General features: G+C 61.1%; 2 protein-coding genes across 12 annotated transcripts in view; both read right to left on the reverse strand.

Annotated features, from left to right (window-relative positions):
* The window catches only part of RAB40C (RAB40C, member RAS oncogene family), a 28,167-nt gene extending 27,833 nt beyond the window's left edge, over positions 1-334 (reverse strand). Inside the window, exon 1 of the mRNA XM_044746869.2 lies at positions 126-334. The gene's annotated coding sequence lies outside the window, so the exon portion shown is untranslated. The remainder of the gene's footprint in view (positions 1-125) is intronic.
* Positions 335-6,969: 6,635 nt separating this feature from the next.
* On the reverse strand, positions 6,970-21,627 carry PIGQ (phosphatidylinositol glycan anchor biosynthesis class Q). 11 transcript variants are annotated; one of them, XM_044746902.2, is made up of 12 exons: positions 21,456-21,625; positions 20,202-20,357; positions 17,602-18,300; positions 15,634-15,765; positions 15,365-15,485; positions 13,208-13,334; positions 12,704-12,857; positions 12,465-12,576; positions 11,671-11,751; positions 10,905-11,019; positions 9,299-9,360; positions 6,970-8,447 (listed from the first exon to the last, which is right to left on the reverse strand). In XM_044746902.2, the coding sequence occupies exons 3-12, from the start codon at positions 18,288-18,290 to the stop codon at positions 8,295-8,297; spliced, it is 1,746 nt and encodes a 581-aa protein (XP_044602837.1). In that variant the 5' UTR covers positions 18,291-18,300; positions 20,202-20,357; positions 21,456-21,625; the 3' UTR covers positions 6,970-8,294. The 11 variants fall into 11 exon arrangements, with proteins under 11 accessions (XP_044602837.1, XP_044602838.1, XP_070341432.1 ...); XM_044746903.2 differs by having other exon boundaries at positions 20,202-20,389; positions 21,456-21,591; XM_070485331.1 differs by having other exon boundaries at positions 6,971-8,447; positions 12,704-12,758; positions 20,265-20,357; positions 21,456-21,627.
* Between the last annotated feature and the right edge of the window lie 22 nt (positions 21,628-21,649).

Consider the following 21,649-nt stretch of genomic DNA (forward strand, 5'->3'; position numbering starts at 1 on the left):
CCGGCCGCCCCGCCTCGTCGCCGTCGCTATTGGCCAACTCGCCCCCCATTTCCCCGGAACCACTGGGCAGACCGCACGTCGATCACGGCCCGCTTTCCGTCCCCCCCCCCGCCACACACGCTCACCAATCAGGAGCTTGGAACTCCAGGTTGTTTGCATACGCCCCCTTCCTTCTCGCAGACGCGGGCAGGATGGTGGTGGTCCCCGGGGTGAGGTGGCGCGGCCACGTCCGAGAGGACAAAAGCCCTAGCAAGCTGCGGCCGCTGCTTCCGCAGACACCCCAGAGCAGGCGCTGTGGCCCCCGGAACTGAGCTCTCGGGAGCCGCCCCCTCCTGGGCGGGGGCGTGGCCCTGGCGGGGCGGGGCGAGAGCAGCCAATGGCACTCGGGGGGCCGGGGGCGGGACTTCCGCGCGCGGCGGGCCGGCGGGCCGGCGGGGCTGCGGGGCGGGGAGGTGTGGGCGCGGGGCGGGCGCCGGGGCGGCGGGCGCGGTGGCCCGCGAGCTGCGGTCGCCCGACCTGTGGGTCCGCCCTCACCCTGCGGGGGCCGTAGGTCACGACATGGCGGTGAGGGCCTGACGGGCTGGAACCTCGGGCTCCGGGGCTGTTGCTCTGCGGCTGGGAGATGACGGCAGCACGGGCTGGGAGCGGCCCACCCAGGCTCAGACCAGGGGGCGACCCGGGAGGACCGTGGTGCCTCCGGCCGTGGAGCGCTGCGGCTTGACCCGGGAGGTCTCCAGGAGGACGTGACTTTGGGGGTGTTTACAGGCTGGATGGTGTCAACTTAAAGGCAAATTCGTCTCTTATCCCATCTGAGAACGAGTTTATTTGGGAATAGTCAAAAGAATTGTAACGCCGGATGTGCATGCTATGGTGCACCATAGGCCAATCCGGAAAACAAACGACGGAGCTGCCTTTATAGAGAGAAAGAGGGAGGGGCGGGGCTGTTCTAGAGGAAAGTCCATTGGGGAAGAGTGACAGTTCAGGGTGGGGATGGCTCCTCATTGGCTGGGCTGCAGCGTTTCTCATTGGCTGAGCTGTTGCCGGGCAGGGAGAGAAATCTTCCTTCAGTAGGAAAGTAGTTGTACTTCTGCCGGAGATGCAAGTGTCCGCTCTTTGTTTGTCTTACCAACAAAAACATAGGTTCATTTACCCACTGCACAGGAGGGCCAATAAATGGAACGTCAGGCTTGTGGCAAGGAAAGAGGTTTATTATTGAAAAGCAGCCAGACAAGGAGATGGGAGTTAGATCCAGCGAAGGCAAAAGGTAGAGGTTTTATCTGGGGTTTTAGGTAGGGGAGCGAGAGCATGTGCTGGGGATTTAGGTAGGAGAGAGGGAGCATGTGGCCTTGCTGGTTGGTGCCTTCCCACCAGCCTGCGTTTGGCCTTGAAGACTGAATTTCTTTTCCCTTGACTGTCTGGACTTCTCTGGTTAGTTTTCACCTTCAGCCTGCGTTTGGCCTTGTGAGGCTGAATCTTGACGTCTGGACCTTGACTTCCTGGAAAAGACAGCTCACTCATATACTAGAAGGGACAGAAAGACCTGGTTAGTTGTAAACAACAGGTGATTATGCTGAACATACATAGCTGCAGTTATCAAAGCTCATCTCAAAGTTTTTGCTCCAGGGAAGACTTTAGCTCTTCCTTGTGGGTTTCATTTGGTGTAACTCACGATGTGCGATAGGGGTGACAGCTCCCCCTACAGGCCTTGCACAGCTTGTTTAGTAAAGGTTTCTGGTACTAATTTCCACAATGGGTGATTTTTCTCAATGGGCAAAGGAGAAGTATGAAAAGCCTGTGAACACATGTGAAGATGCAGTTTCACTCTGCAAAATGGAAATTAAAGCAAAATAATACTCTTTTCACTTGTCAGATTGGCAACATTGCTGTGGGCCATGATGTGAGAAGAGCTCTCTGGGAGGGAGGTTGGACAGGCTAATAATTCCACATCTCATTTAGCCTGGAGAAGTCCTCAGAAACGAGACCAAAGAATTTCACTGCAGGGCTGTAGTGACGGTGAAAGTTGGGGAACCATCCAGAGTCCCTGACAGAAAGTTGTTAAATCAGCCAGGTTCATGCAGTCCCCAGAGCCGACACGGCAAGGTGCTGACAACACCAAAGTGAGAGAAAAGCAAACGACAGCACAGTCTCTCCAGTAGAATGCCAATATTTATGCTTAAAAGAAACTAACACATCATTTCATTCTAGATTTACGTGTAGAGAAATGTAATGCGTGTGTAGGGTAAGATCTGGAAGCTCACCACGGGGACAGCATCTTTTCCTCAGGTTGAAGATCAAGGGTGCCTTTCTCTTCATTGATAACATTTTTTATGAGAATATATTCACATACGGCACGTAACTAATAATAAGTAACTCAAAAAGTTAAGCATAAAAATACCATATAACGCAGCATTTCCACTCCTAGAGAATTGAAGATATACATCCATGCAAAAACTTGGACATGGATGTTCATAGCAGCCTTATTCACCATAGCCAAAAGGGGGAAACAACCCAAACATCCATGAGCAGAAGGATGGATAAACCAAATGTGGTCTGTCCACTCAATGGCTATACTCCTCCAGGAAAGGGAATAAAGTACGTGCTGCGTCCCATTTATATGAATCATCTAGAACAGCCAAATCTATAGACAGAAAGTAGATTAGTGGTTGCCAGGGCCTGGGGGAGGGGGCAATGGTGAGTGAGTGCTTAATGGGTACAGGTTTCTTTTTGAGGTGATAAAAATGTTCTAAAGTTGGTGATGGTCTCCTTCTTGGCAAAGTTACTAAAAATCATTCAATTGTGCACTTGAAATGGGTGAATTTTATGATATGTAAAATATGCCTCAATAAAGCTATTAAAAAGAATAAGTTGCCAAAGCTGAGTCAAGTGCAGCCCTTACTGGATCAGGTGCTGAATGCTACTTGCTAGGGAAAGGCCCCACAAGAGTTAGGGCTCCCTACAAAGCAGATCTTTGCAGAGGGAACAAGCACATTGTCACAATGACCACACCCCAGTGCTGTGCTGAGGACAACCCAGCTGCACCTCTTCCCAGCAGGCAAGGAACGGGGTGGCAAGAACTTTCCTCCTAAGCGGGCACTGAACCTGGGCCGTGCCTCCAGCAGCAGGTGGTCTTCACAGAGAGCAGACCTCTGCATGGGCAGCACCATGCTGGGTGACCCCGAGCCTTTACTGGGCAGCACGCCGTGTGCACATTGCCGTTTTGTTTTGGCTCAGGGCCTGGGAGCTTCCTGAGGAAGTGGCCCCTCTGTTGGGTGGGTAGCACCTGGTGAAGGAGCTCTGGGCCTTCCTCTTCTGCCTCAGGGGGAGGCCCTCCGGGTGTCCTCCTGGCCCTCTGGGGAAGCAAGGAGTTGGGACGCTCAAGGGCAGAGGCTGGCCAGGGATGCGCAGGGCATGCAGCTCATGACGGTCCTGCCTGTGCGCTGGCTCAAGCCATGTCCTCCCCCCCCCCAGGAGTGGTCATTCTCTGGACACTGGTTACAGCGGGCAAGCCCCGAGCGTTTACAGAAAGGGCACATCACCCACAACACACAGTGCTTACAGAAACAACAGCCAGCCAGCAGAGGCTTATGGGGTAGGGGTGGTACCAAGTCCCCGAGGGGACAGGAATTGAGCATTGACTGGAGCAGCATGCGGGAGCTGGCAGCAGGTGCTTGTCCCCCACCTGCCTACTTGAAACCTCGACCTGGCAGGTAAGGGAGGGCTCTTAGGGGTTGTCAGGCCAGGCATCTCCTGCAGGGGTCCCTGCACCCAGCCTTGAGCCTGCCTCTGACCTGGCCCTGCCCTCTCTGCTCTGGAGTCCCCAAGGCCCCTCTCCAGGGCCTGGAAGCACCAGGGTTAATGTTTCCTTCTTGGTTTCAGAGGCTGCCCAGAAGGGACAGGGGCTGAAAAGCTATTATCGTCCCCTTTCAGAGAATTCAAATCAAAATCACCCTTCGTACTCTCAGGACTTCCCCTGAACGGGCTCCTGCAGCCATGGCCCCACTGCTCGGTTCTCCGTTGCCCAGGACAAAGCAGGGAGGTGGCATCAGCACACAGTGAGCCTTTCCAGCAGCGCCTAAGGATCAGGCACCACCATCCCTGCCTCGTAGGCCAGCACCTGTCCACAGGGCGTGATCCTGGGAGCAGGCTCCATCCACTTCCCGGCAGGGGCTTGTGGTCCTCCCCCAGATCCTGCACTGCTCCTGTCTCCTCTGACCTCTGACCTCCCAGCCTCAGAGTGGAAAGGCACAGCAGGAACCCACAGGGTCTGGGGCAGCGGGGCCTAGTGGAGGGAGGGCCTAAGGGGTGCCATTCCCTGGTGTCCAGGAGGCCTATGGACAGAGGAGGTGGCCTCCCACACAGCTGCATGCTCTTTGTAAGGATGTCTTGGGTGCCACTAGTCCTAAGCCTGGCCCCAGGGACCAGGGAAGGGACAGGACAGCTTCCCTGCCACTGAGGGACCTTAGGCCAAGGACGAAACAGCCCAGAACAGCCTCTGCTCGTGAGTCCTGGGTCAGCCCTGCTGAGGTGCCCACGTGTTGGGTGGTCAAGGGTAATTCTAGGCACGTTCAAGGCCTGGGAAGTGTCTGAAGAACACTGACAGTGACCCTGCGGCTCCCACACCCACTGGCTCTGGCTCTGGGTGAGGATGGGGCCAGGCCTCCAGACCCAGCCTCTGTCCAGGTCGGGAGTGGGGGGACAAAAGGAGAAGTCTGGGGGTCTTTGCCCCTCCCCTTGGGGATACTCACGGCCTCTACACTGGGCCCCAAGCCCTCTTCTCCAAGAAGGGTCTGGGGGTCACCCATTGAGGCAGACAGACCTTAGCCCCGAAGCTCTGTGCCCAGGCTCTCTGGGAGCACCCACAAAGGGTTCAGTTACTCTGGATCCCCCAGCCCAGGCCTGCTGCCAAGGAGGCCCCACTACAGTCCCACAAGGGGACAGCAACTAGTGGGCCAGAGGGTGACAACAGATGGAATACTCACGTGGTCACAAAGGTCCCCGTACAAATTACTTGTTAAAAGGAAAAGCAGCTTTGCAGAGAACCTGGTGGATCAAGTTAATGTCACCAGGATGGACAAACAGATACCATGCGTGCCCCAGGATGATGCGCTGGGAAAGACACAGGTTTACGTTCTGTTCCTGCCAAGCGCATGTGAGCTGGACCTTCTTGAGTCACCAGAGGAGCCCCACGCGGGGACACTTGACTGAGTATCTTCTAAAACGTCAGTGTTGCAAGACACCAAGACTGCTGTGGAGAGCTTGAGGCTGAAGGGCCCTCAGGACGGGCGCCTGGGAGCAGTGGGAGCGTGGCCCTGGACCTGCTGCAGACGGTCCTGGGGCCATCTGAGCAGGGTGGTCCTCCCCATGTGGCATCCCCAATTTTCCTGACCGTGCTGCGGTCATGCAAGTCAGTGTCCTTGGCCTTACAAGATACACACTTAACATTTTAGGGGTAAAATTAGGAGCAACTGATGATCAAATGGTTCAGGAAAAAATCGAGTATGAATATGAAAAAGCAAATGTGGCAAAACGTTAACAGTGGGGAATCTGGGTGATGGGCATTGAGAAAAACCATTATCCTTGCTATGTTTCTGTAAGTTTGAAAGTACGTCAAAATAACACGTTATCAAAAACAGGAGAAAGCTGGTGGGGAGGGAACTGTGGGGCTCAGACCTGCTTGCTGTGTGGCCTTCAAGCCACCGTCCCTCTCTGAGCTTGTCTCCTGACTGTATGTGAAGGCAGTTCTCTGTCAGTAACCCTGAGAGGGGAAAGCCCATTTCTCAGGGTGGCCTGAGGCTCAGCCTTGGAGGAGGTGCAGCACAGGCTCCGCCCAGGTCCGCACAGCAGAGGCGGTCACAGCCCTGGGGGCAGGGGGCAGGGGGACAAGGGGCCCACAGGAGAAGGCTATCTCTAGGCAAGGGCTGTGCAGGTCCAGGCACAAGAAAGGACACTGAGGACAGGAGCGGCCTGGGAGGTGCAGGTGGCATCTCTTGGTGGCCCCAAGTGGCTGGAGTGTCCAGTGCTCTCCTGGCTAGCTCTGGTGCCAGGACTGGGCTGGTCCTTGGGAGACAGGCAGGCAGCCCAGCACCCAGCACCGAGAGCGATAGCTGCCGGGCAAGGCCTGTGACAAGGCCACCGCTGTGCCGTGGGCTGGGCCACGCAGCAGGATCCTCACTGGCAGGGGCCCCAAGACAAGGGGTGAGGGGCGACAGCGGGCAGCTGAAGGACAAGCAGGCGCACCAGGCAGAGTGGCAGAGAAGTCAGCAGGAGGCATGGCAGGTCCATGTGCCAGCTCGAGTCCCGGCATCTGGCGGCAGGGGAGGCGGCCCTGGCGACGCAGGTGATGGAGGCTCTTCTCAGCAGGCTCTAGGGGCACAGGCCCTGCCTGCCAGCCCCATGCAGGGCCCTCTGGGGCTCCCTAGCCAGCCTCTGCAGACCCTCAGCGGGGTGCAGGCCTGGGAGTTGCTGAAGGAGCTCTCTGGCTTCAGCCCCTCCCGTACGTAGCCAGGACAGCAAACGCGAAGGCAGCCACAGGACGGGCAGTCAGGCAGGGAGCACCCTGCCCTGCGTGGAGTCCATGGGTTTCAGGCGATGACACACACATCAGAGCCAGGAGCGGTCCCCAGAGGGGCCTGCACCCCTGCCCTCAGCCTTGCCCTGGGAGCCCGCCATGCCAGGGCAGGGCTGAAACCGGAGAGCAAGTGGCCCTGGGTTCAGCCACCCATGCCAGGGCATCTTCAAGGGGCCAGAGCCTACACACCCACCCACGAGACCTGCAGAGGCCTGCTCCAGGGTACAGGGTGCCCAGTGCCCCGTAGCTTGGTCATCATTTCAGGACAAATGGGGGGCCAGCTGTCCCAGCACCCCAGGATAAGGGGGGCCCCGCCCCATCCCCACTTGGGGCAGAAGGTGTGCGGCCACAGTGAGGGCCTTCCCACACTCACGGCCCGTGTGGCTACTGGAAGGCACAGCTCACACTCCAAACACGCGGGAAGCTTTATTGTCACAGCACAAAAAGGCAGAATCGGGACCTGTCCTGCCTGACTCTAGCTGGTGGGGACTTGCTCAGGGCCCCCCACTGTGGCCTGCACCAAGGCTCAGGCAGCAGAGGTGGACAGTCCCAAGTGCCCATGATGGACAGGGAGCACTGGCCCCCTGCCTACGGATGTTTCCAACTCCAAGATGACAAGCCACACGTGACACCCTCTACCTCTCCAGGCCTCCTCCCCCAAGTTCCGGGGCTCACTCACACTTAGATTCTGCTGGCAGCCAGCAGGCAGACGCAGCCACAGTGCTGGACACCCCCGCCCCTGCCCAGGGGGTGCTGCAGAAGCATCTGCCCAGGAGCTGCCTGCTTCCCTGAGGAGCCAGTGAAGGGGAATGAAGATCTGCCCAAGGGGCCTATTCCTGTGGGGCACAGGGCAGGAATGGGGCAGCCAGGTGGGCAGGTGCTTGGCTTCCAACAAGGCAGCTTCAGGCACCCCACATGGCCTGGCTGCACACAGGGCCTCCCAAAGGCCTGCGAGTGGCTCCTCCTGCAAAGAAATCTCTCCGGGGAGCACCAAGAACTCAGGCATGAGGGGCGCTGCCACCCAGCTTCCCGGAGGGCCCTTGCTCACTGGGGCTGCAGGTTTAGGCTGGCGTCAGCAGCTGCCTGGATCCCCAGGTTGACTGGCCGTTGTGCCACTGAGGCAGCTGGAAGATATCAGGGACCCAGGAGTGCACCCTGCAGAAAAACCCCAAAGGGAGGAGATACTTGCAGGTCAGAGTCTCAAGGACCGTTGAGTACATCTGGGAGGGGTTCCTCTGCCCCAGTACAGGGTGTGGCCACTGGGGAGCAACCAGGAAGACCTGCCAGCACACCCCACCAGGAACAGGCATGGTGGGCAGAGGTGGGGGTTCTACAAACCTTGCCAGGGGTCTGGAAGTGAGGTGAGGGGGCAGGGCAGGGCTCCTGGGGGGCTGGTGGGCACTGGGTTAACAGTGCCATCACAATAGATCAGGAAGGGGTCCCAAGGCAAACAGTTCTAGGAATGGACTACAGGCTGGCTGGCCTGGCTGGCCACCCCTGAATCCTCCTGCTCACCACCCCCACGACCTCGGAGTTGGGAGATGTGACAGGCAGGGCCCCAGCAGGGCCTGTGGAGGCCCCAGACAGCTGGGGGCATGGAAGGCAAAGAGCGGGGCCCGGCCACCATGTGGGACACAAGCTGCCCGATGGTCAGCAGCACCCTGGCAGTGTGGAGGGCTGACTGTGGTTGGGCGTTGGTGCTAGGTGGGCCAATGGCCAGAGCCCCTCAGTCCTGCTTGTCCCCTCTCTGCCTCCAGGGGTAGATGAGCTCCCCGAAGAACAGCTTGCGGCACAGGGAGCCCCAGGAGTGCTTGGGGTGGCAGCCACAGCTGGGGAGGCGGTAGGTGTGCACCACACGACTGTACGGCAGTGGGTTTATCTGGAGATACAAGGGCAGCGCTTAGCCAGGGCCTGGCCCCCAGCTCCCTGGGGCTTGACTTCTCAGGGCCTGGTGGGCACTCGGGGGGTCCCTAGGCTGGACGAGTGTGGGGCAGGACCAGCCCTGTCCAGACATAGGGGGCAGGGGAGCAACTCAGGAGGGGGCGTAGGGTGCGGCTAGGCGTGCTCTGCTCTGGGCAGGCTGCAGGGAGGGGAGGCAGGCCGGGCTGGTGGGGCGCAGACCCCTCCATCCCAGGACTCACTCAGCTCCCAGGAGCCTCCTTGGGTGGGACTCGGAACACACTGTACCCCGAGAAAACCACACAGGGCCCCGGCTGCCTCAGCATCTGGCTTCTCCCCAAGACATGAGCAGGCTGCTAGGTATTACCCTCAGGCCAACCCTGCCTGCCAGGACCTGACACCTGGCAGCCAGCGAGTCACCTAGTAACCCACCTGCTCCCTCTTGCACCAGGGCCCCCAAAACTGTTTCCGATAAAGGAGCCCAACAGAGAACGCCTATGTGTCCTAAGTACGTGCCATCCTGCCTGGAAAGGGAGCCCATGGGGCCCAGGACAGGAGACAGGGACACAGGGCCACGCAGGCAGGACCTGGGGTGGCTGCGGGCATCTGACAGCACAGGGGATCAGGCCCTGCTGAGGGAAGTTGCAGGCAGAGCGGGTCACGGTGCCCAGAGACCTTGGGGGTGGGGGAGTCGCCCCACAGCCCCACACAGGCCCCACACCCAGGGCAGCACAGAGGGGCTCTGATCTTAGCTGCCTTGGAACGTGGCAGCACCACGGCGGGTGGGGGCCTGCCCACAGGCAGCAGTGTGAGGGGTCCATGGAGCCCTACCTGCATCAGGAGGCGGAGGGGCCTGCCAGCCTCGTGCTCCAGGACTCGGAACTTCACGCCAGCTGCAAGGAGAGCAAGGTGCCCATGAGGGCGAGCAGCAGCCCTCCCAGGGCTCCCAGGGCCCTGAGGCAGCCCCTTCCGTCCTCATGTCTGTAGCTGACAGAGGGGCTCCGACGGCACCGGGCCTTCATCTCAGAGCAGCACTCACAGGGCTGCAGGCCACCGGGGCCCCTCGTGTCCTTCCGTCTGCCTGTTTGAGCTGGCTGCCCGACCGCTATGAATGCCTGCTGCCAAGCTTCACCTAGACAGCAGCCGAGGGCCTGGCAGGTACGGCAGAGCCGGCCAGGTGGCAGGAGCACAGGCTACGCTGCTTTCCGGACGGGATGTGGGTTTTCCCACAGAGTAGATGGGGCGCTTGCTAGGCGGCAGCCACCCTGCTGGCATCTAAACGTCTTCTAACGTTTGCGTACATGGCTCGGGGACCCACCAGGTTCTTGGCCCGCAGTTTGGGCTCTCAAGCCTGGGGATTCCCAAGGCAGAAGGTTCTTGAAAAGAGAAGCTAATTATCAATTGATGAAGAGGCCCCAAGGCAAAGTCAGTGAAGAAAAGAGGCAGCGGCATCTGTGGCCTTTCAAGTGGAGTTAAAACGACTCTGCTCTGGCCGGGAGCCGCGGGCTGGGGAGGAAGGTGCTGGCTCTTGGGTTTTCCACCTGCCTGGACCTGGCATGCTGGGGTGTCAGCGGAGGCTGGGAGCCAAGTGAGGTGGGCAGTGCTGTAGTTGGGTCCCTGGCCTCGGCCACCTGGGGGTCTGCAGGGAAAATGCCTTGGAAAGAGGGTTTGAGTGTATCCAGCAGGCAGCCTTCAGGTCCAAGCCCACGGAACGTGCACGTTCATGTCCTCTGGCTCCACACTTGCCAGGAGCAGCTGCCATGAGCTTTGGTGTGTGGCCCGAGCTGCCCAGCTGCAAACGGGGTGCAGGGCCTCCTGGGCATGCTGGTCACCTTGGGGGCCATCTGAACAGCTGCTCGACAGAAGCTGTGCCAGGAACTCCCCAAGTTCCCTGATACATTCAAAGCCCCTGAACCAGATAGGCCAACCCACAACCCTGTGACCAGTGGGGCCAGTCTCCCCTCAGAGGTGTCTGGCCAACCCAGTGGTTGCAAACAGGGTCAGCCACCTGCAGAGGGCACGGCCAGGGCAGCTGGGATGGTGGCTGTTGTCCTGCAGGCAGTGGTGTGCTGGGGGTGGGGCAGGAGGGTGCTCCCATCATATGGAGGTGGCCAGCCCGGCGTCCTCCACCCTGGCCTGTCCCCTCCAAGGTTGAGGGGCACCAGCAGGCACATGGAGCTCCACATGACCACATGGGGCTGCATCCTCTCTGAGCCACATTCAGGCACCACTATATTCCTGCGGGCAGACCTCAGGGCAAATGTTCACGCTTGTCACAAAAAAGGGTGGCAGAAACGAGAGCTGCCTCTGTGGCCTCTGAACCTGGGTGCCAGGTGGGCCCACTCCCTCCAGCTCACTGCAGGCAGCTGGTCCAGCAGCCACCCCAGAACTGGGGCTCTCTGTCCTCCCTGCCCGCTCGCCCAGCATGCAGACCTACCTGCAAGTCTGTAGGGCCGGCAGAGCCGGAGGCCGAGTGAGTACAGCGGCAGGGAGTTGACAAGGTCCACGAGCAGATGGATCAGACCCTGCACAGTGACCACCAGGAGCCGGAGCTGCAGCACAGATGGTGTTCAGGGCCTCGGAGCCGGGCCCGTGGCTAGAGCCATGCCGGCACACTCACGAGCAAAGCAGCCGAATCGTGCTGGGCCACAACGAAAGGTGACCAGGTACAAGAGCCTGGGGGAGAGCATGCCCCCCACACACCGAGGGCACAGGCTCCACCCTGAACCTGAGGCCTAAACACGAGGTGGCAGGGAAGCAGTAGGCGGGGAACAGTCGGCTCTCCCACGGGTCAAAGGAGATGGCACTCTGATCCAGGGAACATGCCACTGGCCCTTAGCCTGAGCCACCTGGGTGCCGTGCCCTTCCTTCTGTCTGTGCGCCTCGACCCCGCGCCAGGCACTAAGAGGAGACCACCACCATGACCCGCCCACCATGGGTCCTGGCCTCCACGCACCCAGTTGCATGTCCCAGAGCAGCAGGTGGTGTCCCCCCAGCATAGGACCCCTGCTTGCTCCAGGGCCCAGCACACACTGCCCAGAATCCAGAACGGTCACACCCCACATAGCCTGCAGGGGTAGATGGCCTGCCCACGGATGCCCACTGGCAGCCAGAGCTGGCAGTGACCCCTCCAAACACTGTGGGCAAGGCCCATGGGCCAGATGCCACGCCCCGCACACCCAGGGTGCATGGTGCTCGCTCACCAGGGTGAACACCAGGTAGTATAGGGCCGTGGTAGGAAGGAGGAAGACCAGGATGGTGAAGAGCAGAGTCCCGATGAACAACTGCCAGGAGAAGGACACCAGATCAGCATGGCCCAGGCCAGGGGACAGCCCCACTAGCACCAGCCACATCCCGCTGCCCATCCCCACCAAGCCCATCCTGTAACTGAGCAGAAACAGGACACCTGCTGGCAGAACACTGGCTTCCTGAGACAACTCAGGAGAGCCCGCTCATAACAGCTTTCTCAGTACTGGGAGGGGTGCGTCTGTGTGCCCTCCAGATTTGGCGACACAAGGGGAGACAGGACCAGCCCCTCAGGTGTGCAGCCATGCACACCAAAGACAGGAGAGTTGTGGAAGTCAGGCAGAAGAAACGTGCCCTGGAGGACAGCGCCCGAGGGCCAAGTGTCAGGTCTGAGCAAGCTAAGGCTCTGTGCCTGGCCACCTCTGGTGCCTACTGTCTGGTGGCTCCCTGGGGCCCTGCGGCACCCTGAGAGCAGGGTCTGTCTCCTACCTGGGTCAAGGTTCTGTCTGTGTGAGGGCCCCAGTGCACCCTACCCATCGCAGACTCCCCATGTCCTGCAAGGTCGATGCTGACCCTGTGGCAGGGGAGCTATAGGACAGGAGTGTGGCTGCCCACTCATGGCACCTAAGCAGCTGCACTGGCCAGGCCCACTCAGAGGGGCCAGCCCGACTGGAGCTGGGAGATGATCAGCTGTGGTCACGCTGGTCAGTCAGGGCCGGGGTGCCCCCTCCCCTGCAATCCTGCCCAGTACCTGGTCCAGGTCGTAGGAGCAGGAGTCCACCCGCTGGCGCAGAACGTTCCACTTCTTCCCCCGGAAAAGACGCCAGAGCGAGGACAGGCCACAGATCTTCATGCAGTATAGCCTACAGGGCATGGGAGCTGTCAGGGCACCACGCCACCCTGCACCCACCCAGCCCCAGAAGCCTGTCCATGGTGCCCCGGGTTGGAGGGCTGCCCGGGCAGCCTGCAGACGAGGGAGCACACACCCACCTTGCACCGTAGACGTAGAAGCAGTAGATGTGGAAGGTGAGGAGGGCGATGATGTCTGACAGGATGGACAGGGCCACCGTCAGGCCCAGGCAGGCTGACAGGCCCAGGTGCCACAGGATGCGCTCGATGAAGGGGGACATGAGGTGGATGTAGCCTGGTGGGATGGGGGTTGGCCCTGAGGGGGGCACCCAGGGACACCCTGGTCCCCCTCAAGTCCTCACTGAGGATGAGAGCCCGAGGCTTCTGGAAACCGAGGGACAGACTATGCTGCAGGCCCGGATGGCCGAGCAGCCAGCCCAGCACAGCAGGGCTCCACACATGCAGGATGCTGGGAGGGGAGGAAGCAGGGACCAAGGGGCGGGGCCTGGCTTGGGCCCCCCTGCCCCACTCAGCTGATGCTTGTGTCCATAGGGGCACAGGCTTCAGGAGCCGAACTGGAAGTCACTGGGGCCAGGTGAAGTCCCGCCCAACCAGCCCAGCCCCCTGCTGGCCGCCAGCACTCACTGATCCACAGGTGGATGTGGTACAGGAAGAAGCGGCCCAGCACCTGGTCCAGCGCCCGGTTCATCTTGAGCCCAGCAGGTGCGCCCATCAACCACTGCAACAGATGCTGCAGCTCTTCGGCCACGTGCTGTGAGGACACAGGAGGGGCGCCTTGTCCAGAGACTGGCCCCACGGCTGCCAGTCTGGGCAGCGCCAAGGCAGACCTAGCTCCTTCCTCCAGGTCTCTGGACTGCTGCCTCCTGACATCACAGGCCCAGGGGGTTCCCACACTTGTCTGCCACGGAACCTCTCCACAGATGCTCTGGGATTTGGGGCTCAGAGTCATGACCTACGAGGCCAACAGGCTGCCCTGGCCCACTGGACACATGGCCTCTGATGGACATCAACCTCCACACGAGGCATCCTTCCCTCCTCTCATCACTCAGGCCCTTGGCCCAGATGCCTGACATAGCACTGACTCCAGCTCACCAGGCAGCTTGTTGGGGGAGCCCGTGGGCCCACTCAGTCCTCCACGACCGAGGTCCCCACTCCACCACCTGCCATCAGAGTCCCGGGCCTTCCCTAGGTGGGTGGCCTCGGGTAGCATGAGAGTGTCCAGCCTGTCAGGGGCTGAAGTAGCAGGTGGGAGGGCTGGAGGGTCCCCTTGAGGGAAGGACAGATGGGAACTGAGAATCAAGGACAATGTTGAGCGAGGGCCAGAGATGGCATGAGGACCCTCACAAATGGGCAGGGAAGCTGACCAGCGTCTGGCCACCCCAAGAGGAAAGTGGATGTCTGGGCACTGTGCTGGCCCCAGTGGGCAGGCCCTGAGGACCCCCAGCCTCGTCACCACTCCTGAGGCCCCATCATCGAGGCCGCCACCCCCTCCCGCCACCATGCAGGCCTCTCCCAACCCTGTGTGAAGACCTCAGCCATGTCAGGAGCAGTGAGAAGAGGAACAGAACGCTCTTTATAAATAGAGCTTATCTAATATTTAAAGGACAAGAGCTTGGCGGCAGGAAGAGGCTTTCATTTTTAAATTAAATATTTATACTTCTGAGCAATTTTGCAAAAGGGAGGTCTAGGATGAAGCTGGCCAAAAGGCAGAGTGTGCAGGAGCGAAGGTGAGGCAGCCGAGCCCCATTCCCAGCCACCAGCCTTCTTCCTTCCTTCTTCCTCTGGGCCCAGGCCTCCCCGAGAAGCCATGGGGACTTGGCCTGTGAGGGCTCCTGCCCCACGGGGTCCTGGCCTGGCTACAAGCAGCTCCAGTGCACACCGGTGGCTGGACGCTGATGACAGCAGGCAGAGGCTGAGCCCACAAGGACCACCCAGCCAGGCCTCAGCTGCTCGACCACACCCAGAGCTAGGAGGCCCCCCGCAGAGGCCTAGGGATGGCCTGAGGGGCCAGAGGGACTGCCCTAAGCTGGAAGACAAGCTCCCACCAGAGGGCTTTTGGCTTTGAGAAGGGAGACAGAGAAGCTGAAGGCGTGGAGACGATGCAGAAATGCAGCAGGGTGGATACTGCGAGGGTGACCGTGGGGGCAGAGGAGGGGAGGGTGGTACCCAGGCCCTGGAAATGCTGCACAGACTGTGCAGGGGCAGTTGAGGAGCACAGCAAAGGAGGGGACTGCAGAATCAATGCTGGGAGCTGCATGACTGCCTGAGGGTGGGAGGCCCGAACTCGACCGCAGAGACAGCCTGGACATAGGGGAGGTTTCCACGATGCTGACCATGCAGAGGGCCCAAGCTAAAAGCCAGCTGCCCCAAAGAGCCAGGATTGCACAAACGACATGGGGGCAAGAGGGACAGGGATGCGTGACACGGGGCCTGGCAGGGGTGGTGGGCTCCCCCTAAAAGCCTCAACACGACGTGTCCCCCAGACACAACCACCTTCAGGAAGGCAAGGTAGAGGCCAGGGGAGATGTGACCCAGAGTGGGAGGTTGGGAACCTAGCAGGCAGGAGTCTGTGCAGCCCTGGGACCCTGAGAGACACCATGGCTCCTAGGTGACCTGTCTGGGGTCAGGGACGAGGGTTGCTCTACTGGCCCGACCGAGTGGAAGGAAAGAGGGGCTCTGGCCAGCTGAGGGGCCTCTGCTGCTGCCAGGAAGGGCCCCACCCCCCACCCCTGGGAAACAGGTGCTCTGAGTCCAGACCTGGCTCCACCCTAACCAACTTACGTCAGCTACGGGGACAAGGGCATCGGCCAGCTGCCCAATGCGGTCCTTCCCATGAAGCCAGGACAGCAGCGCAAGGCCGAGGGCCACGTCGAGGAACACGGACACAAGCATGTTGGCCTTCCTGGAAGGAGAGGTCCAATGAGAATGGGTGGTGAGGGCTGCCTGGCCGGAAGTGTCAGCATGGTGGGCTTGGTGCAGAGAAGGGGTGGGGAGGGCTGGGGACCGAGGTGCGTCTGGCCGCTGTGGAGGAGACCCAGGGCAGGCCGCACCTCATCAGCTGGGCAGGGTTCTCGGCCTTCTGGGTACTGAAGATGAGCGTGAGCTGCCCCAGCCGGTGCCTGAGCTGCTCACATGTGGAGAGTTTGCTCCAAATGAAGGAGAGTGGCCACAGCTTGAACACCCTGGGAAGGAGCAGAGAAGGCAGGGCCTCAGTTCCTCCTGGGGCTCTGTCCACCAGGGAGCCAGGGCCTCCTCGGCTCTCCCCAGCACACCTCACCATGCAGAGGGGAAGGGTCAGGCCAGGCTTGGCCCAAGGCCCTGGTGGCCCCAGACACCGAAGGTCACACTCCTGAACTCAGCAGGGCAGGGACACAAATGGGAGGGCCCAGGCAGACTGCCTGGCAGGGGTCACAGTGCATGAGTTGGCAACTCAACCTCCTCTGGGTCAGAAAGCGCTGACCCAGAAACACCCAGAGCGAGTGCCAAGACCACGCCCAGGAGTGGATGTTAAGGTGCCTCCCGCCACACACACCCTGTCCTGCCCAATTGGCACCCTCGTCAAGTCTCTGGCTGCCCAAGGAGACTGACTTCTCACAGAGAAAGGAAGCCCCGAGACGCCTCCAGACGATTGGACACCGAGGGGAGGTGTTCATGAGCACAGGTACAGAGAGCGCCGTGCACCTGGTCTCTGTGCAGAGCCCACCGTGGCAGGACGGACCCAAAGGGCTCCTGCAAAGTGCAGGGCCACCACCAGCCAGGCTTGGACCCTCAGGAGGAGGGAGGAGGTCTTGATCTTGGAAGGTTGAAAGCCTGTGTCTTCAACCAAGTGACTCAGAACCAATTCTGAGAAGAAAACGCATCCCGCACCCCCGACTCCAATCAAGCAGAAACCCCCCGCCCGTGCAGAGGTCTCCCCAAGACTCAGACCAGCCCTGGGCAGACTGGGGCCAACAGCATCCCTGTGGCTGCCCTGCGGGGCGGGGGGCTCAGCTCCTGCAGAGCGACTGCTATGCCTGGCGTGAATGTCACCACTGGTCACTGACCAACAGCTGCTGGACAGGCACTGCAGGATGGGGGGCACACAAGCAGTTCTTAGCCTTTCTTGGGCCCTTTGAAAGTCGATGAAAGTCTAGGACTTTCTCTCCCCAAAACTGCGCCTCAGCCCAAACACACCTTCACGTAATTCATTCCAAGGGAGTCCTGAGGCTCCCAAACCCAGCTCTCATGTCAAGGGCCCCAGTGGCTCCCACAACCCCAGGCACTGTCCACACACAGCTGCCCAGGGCTCTCTGCCAGGACAGGACAGAGGGCTCCCGGAGCCCCCGCTGAGCAGGTGAGGCCAGTCCCTAACCCTGACAGCCTGAACGCCTGGATCTAGGGGAGGGACGCCCAAGGGTGTAGCACAGCTGCTCCCCACTGGGTGGTGCCACCAGGGAGAGAGGGCCCCTGCAGCCCAGCTCCGGCCCTGGGTAACCAGCCAGAATACCCCAGCACTCTCCAGGGCCCTCGGGGGCTTTTACAATCCCTCGGCCCACAGCCAGGAGTGCTCCAGGGGATCCTGGAGAGCCGCTGAGGCTGGGGACCACCACCCCACACCCACGGCTGTCAGTGAATGGACACCACTCCACAGCCTCTAGGCCTGCCTCTCCCGCGAGTGCCGGGGCCAGGGAAGCGGGCGGCCTACGTGCCTTCAGAGGGACAAACGACTCCCAGGCAGGACACACGGCAGGCCTTGCGGGGCAACAACTGAGTCTGTTCATCATCTGGTTTCCCTTTCAGGGCCGAGCGCCCTAAGGTTCACCCTGTACCCCTACCTGGTGGGCCCCACATCCCTACTGAGGTTGCCAGGAAGCCTGGCTCTGCCCTGGGAGCAAGGGGCACCAGAATAGCAGCCACTACCAGGTGGTCCTCTGAGATACCAGGGGAGAGAGTATGGGACATGCAGGGGGCAGCTGGGAGTCTCAGAAGGGCCCGTCTGGGCCTCTGTGCTCCCTGCACACCAGGGGGTGGGCACCTACCGGGAGGTGCTGGCAGCTGAGATGAGCGACAGCAGGCAGGCCAGCAGCAGGCAGATGGGCCCCGAAGCTTGCTTGGCCAGCTCCACAAGGATGCTGGCCTCCACGCCCTCTGACTGCCAGTGGCTCAGCCGCACGGGACCCTCGTCGAACTGGTCACTTCGGAAGAGCACCTCACTGCGTGCCACAGTGTCAAAGACAGCAGCCAGGCCCCCAGCACTGGCCGTGGCATCCCCAGCCTGGTGGTCAGGCAGAGCTGCAGGCGGGTGCAGCTGGGACAGCAGCACCTTGCGCTGATCATAGAAGATAAGCATGACCTGGTCCTGGCCAGGCGCACCCGGGGAGGCGGGCACCTGCCGGTGGGTGGCCTTGCAGCTCCAGAACTTGCTGCCCCTCTCCCGGCACAGCTGCAGCCAGGGCTCGTGGGAGAAGATGGCACTCAGGCCCTCCAGGAAGTGGCCTAGGCTCTCCTCGGACTCCTGCCGGCGGTGGCACCAGGTGCCCAGCACGGCCACACCTACCCGGCTGGCCTGCTGCACCTGGGCCAGGAGCTCCTTGACCTGGATGGGGATGAAGGGAAAGTGCACCACAGCCAGGACCACAGCGCTGCTCTGCTCCGGGACCCACCGTCCAACCAGCAGGCCACTGTCCGCTGAGGCGCAGCATGTGGGGAAGAAGGCCTTGAGCACCATGCTGGGAATGCTGGAAGAGACGGGAGAGGCTCAGTTCAGAACTGATGACCCCAGGGTGGCTGGCAGTGCTGTCGCTGCAGGCCGTGAGCCACGGTGTCACAGACTGCCCTGACGGACACATCTACGTGGCCACAGGACCCGTGGACCGGGGCGACCCCGCTCTGGGTTTGGTCGCAGAGGCTGGTGGGGGCTCCCCGCTGTCCGTCTCCCTCGGGTACTGCCCCTACCTCCACCCTGGGCTGCTGTGAGTGCAGGCCCAGCCCGGAGTGCCCCTGTCCCCACCCCAAGGCAGGTCAACACACTCCCTCATTTCAGAGACAAGCAGGCTGAAGCAGGGCGAGGTTCTACAACCTGCTCAGGACCACTCACAGGGTGTGCGGGCACACAAAGGTTTTGTTTCTGTTTTTGAGGAACCTGATTAGGGCTTTTTATGTGTTGCACATGGAAAAACGTACAATCTCATTAACAATTAAACTAATACAAACTCAAACTCTAACAAAACTAGATTTACTTACTAAGTGAGCAAGAATAAAGATGAAAATTTAAACAAATTGCTGCTGTCCAAGGGAAGCCAGGCGCGTGCACACTGCCAGCGGCCCTGGGAACTGGTGCAGGTGCCCCGAGCCCACCCCTGCCCAGTGAGGCCCCAGAGGAGCCTCGGCACTCGGGGAGCAGGCTTAGGCTCGGCTCTCAGTGCTCAGGGGGCTTCTTCCTCTCTTGACCCTCCAGGCCTCCGGCCTCTGGCCTGCCCACCCTTCCCAGGAGGAGCCCTTGAACCTGCCACTTCAGGGCAGGGCTCCGAGCAAGGGAGTGTCCTCTTGTCACAGCTGAGCGCCTCCTTTGGGAGCATCCCTCCCACCGGGGAGTCATCTAGAAATGGGGCAGGAAGTCCGCCAGCCCTGGAGAATGGGGAGATCCCGCAGGCTAAGGGGGACCGGCCTTCTGGCCTCTCCCAACCTTCACAAGGCCTCTGAGCAGCAGGCACAGCCCCAAGCGGCCGTGATTCCTGAATTCTGTGGGACCTGAGCCTTGGCTTGTCCAGAAGTAAGCTCACTGGGGATGTGGGGTTCTCAGCTAGCACCTCACTCCTCCCCAAGTCCCCCAAGATGGGGCCTGATGGGCAGCAGGGTGCTGAGGGGATTCGCCTGGGGGCATGCCTTTCTCAGACACTGCCTGCCCCCACCTCGGCACAAAGGGCAGAGTGGCCGCCCTGAGCTAAGACCCCCAAGTGAGAGCCCACACCTGAGGGTGGGATACAGGCCTCAGACTGAGCCTGGGCCTCCAGCGCCCCTTTGCTCCCAGGCCCTCGGCACAGCTGGGACAGGGCGGTGTTGTGAAAGGTGCAGGGACCCCCTTCCTGAGTGTCAGGGGGCTCTGGGAGGGGCTCATAAACACTCACGGCTTAAGAGGCCACTGGGGCAGCTGCCTTCCCCCACTGCAGTAGCCCATCTACAGCAGCCCAGACCCGGCCTAGGGGTCGAGGCCTCTCAGGCCAGCTTATTAAAGGGACCTCTCACAGCTGTGGGTTCCAAGTGAAAAGGATCCCTCTGAGTCGAGCAATGGTAGGACTCCCAAATGCCCCGCCCCCCCAGTGACCATGGAGGGCAAGCAACAGCGGGCACTGGCAGGGGAAGGCCCAGAGCCCGACGGCAGCACATGCCAAATCCCTGTGGCCACCGCCAAAGGCATCAAGGGCCAACTTGTCTTCCTGACCCTCTGCAGGGACTGCCCCCTGGACAGGGCAATTGTGCCTGTGAGGGCCGCGGCATGGCTGGCTTGGTAACCACCATGGGGGACCAGCTGGCACGGTCCAAGCCTCTCAGTCCAGCCTGTCGGGACCAGCACAGCCCACCGACACCATCACACTCTGCCTGGGGCCTCCTTTCACAGGAGCTAAGGAAAATGGCTCACCGCTCCTGTCGGAAAAGAACACGACTGGCCGAGAGTGAACAGACGCCCTCGGGAGCCACTCACACGGTGCGTTCGCTTTGGGAAAGCTCGTCGAGCTGCACACAGGTGATTTGTGCGCCTTCTCTGTGTGTATTACACTTCTTCTACAAAGTTTACCTAAAAAATTAAAAAGCAGCGGTTCTTCACGTCTAAGGAAGAAGAGCGGAGGGCAGAAGTTGATGTTCTTCTTGTCCGTGGGGTAGTGAGAGAGAACTCAACAAATCACAGGCCAAACCCCCAGCCCCACTCCCACCTCTGCCTCCGGGAGCAACCGACACAAAGAAGGCTGCTCAGATCAGACAGGCAGGGGAAGATGAAAGAGCAGGTGGTCGATAGCAGGGGGCAGGCGGGAAAGCAGGGCAGTGACTTGGACAACATGCGCGTCTTCAAAGGCTGTGATGACCAACAGGGCATGTGCCTGGACAGCCTCCTCTGTTAAGAACAGCCCCTTTCCAGAAGGGCCAGGCCCTGCCTGGACAGGCGGGATCCTCCCTGGACCAGCCAGGTCCTCCTCAGACGGGTCAGGTACCCGGGTCTCTGGGATGCCCCTCCCCACAGACCCTGAGGTCGAGTGGACCTCAGGAAGTGGAGGCTGTACTCCCCTCCCCTCCCGGCATGGCTGACTCTGAAGTCACAGGGCCGGGGACTTCCCCATTACTGCTCCTCCAGAGCTCAGAGACACCTGTCACTCCATGCCCCTTGTGTTTCAGAGAGGACAGGGACAACTGTCTTGCAGTGGGTGACAGTGCTTGTCCCTCCATTTCAGGAGAATGGAGGTGATCAGGGCTCTGTCTTTCCTCCCCTCTGCAGTCAGGCACAACTGTAAATCGCGGGCTGCAGCTCCATCCCCCTGATGTCCTTTCACAGGCCCTGCCTGGTGGGTGGGTCAGGGGGAGCGCATGCGCCCCTTGCACGCCCGGGGGGTGGGGACCGGCCCCCTAGGAACACGGTGCTGCCACGGGTCCTGTGGCCTCCCTGGGCTGGGATGTCCTCCGCGGAGGGACGGCTCCCCGGGAGAGGCGGGGGATGGGCCCGGGGGGACAGGCTGCAGGGAGGAACGGGCCCCAGGGAAGGGGGCATGGGGGCGGACAGGCTCCGCGGGGGAAGGGGACGGAGGACGGCTCCGGGAGGGACTGGCTCTGGGAGGGACGGGCCCCGGGGGCCACCCGCCAGCTCAGCCGCCACCGCAGGGCTCCGCCCTCCGCGAGCGCTCACCGGCTGCCGCCCAGGGCCACGCGCGCCAGCGGGATCGGGACGGGGCTGCGGCCGGCGTCGGGCGGGCGGGGCAGACGGCAGCACTCGCGGCCCCCACCCCGCAGCGGCCGCTCCGCGGGACGCCAGCCCCATTTCCGCCGGCGCCGGCGTTGCCGCGCGACGGTCCAGTCCCAAAGGCCCCCGAGCTGCCGCCG

This window comes from Equus asinus, chromosome 14, assembly GCF_041296235.1.
Source record: "Equus asinus isolate D_3611 breed Donkey chromosome 14, EquAss-T2T_v2, whole genome shotgun sequence".
Lineage (NCBI taxonomy): Eukaryota > Metazoa > Chordata > Mammalia > Perissodactyla > Equidae > Equus > Equus asinus.

What these genes read in the sequence shown, in the direction of transcription:
- PIGQ (XM_044746902.2), bottom strand. Translation starts at nt 18,290, where the DNA reads ATGGTGCTCAAGGCCTTCTTCCCCACATGCTGCGCCTCAGCGGACAGT. An exon ending in CCCTTGTCCCCGTAGCTGAC is followed by an intron (nt 13,335 to 15,364) that starts GTAAGTTGGTTA and finishes GTGTCCTCACAG; the next exon opens with CACGTGGCCGAAGAGCTGCA. An exon ending in ACTACCTGGTGTTCACCCTG is followed by an intron (nt 11,020 to 11,670) that starts GTGAGCGAGCAC and finishes TCTGTGCTGCAG; the next exon opens with CTCCGGCTCCTGGTGGTCAC.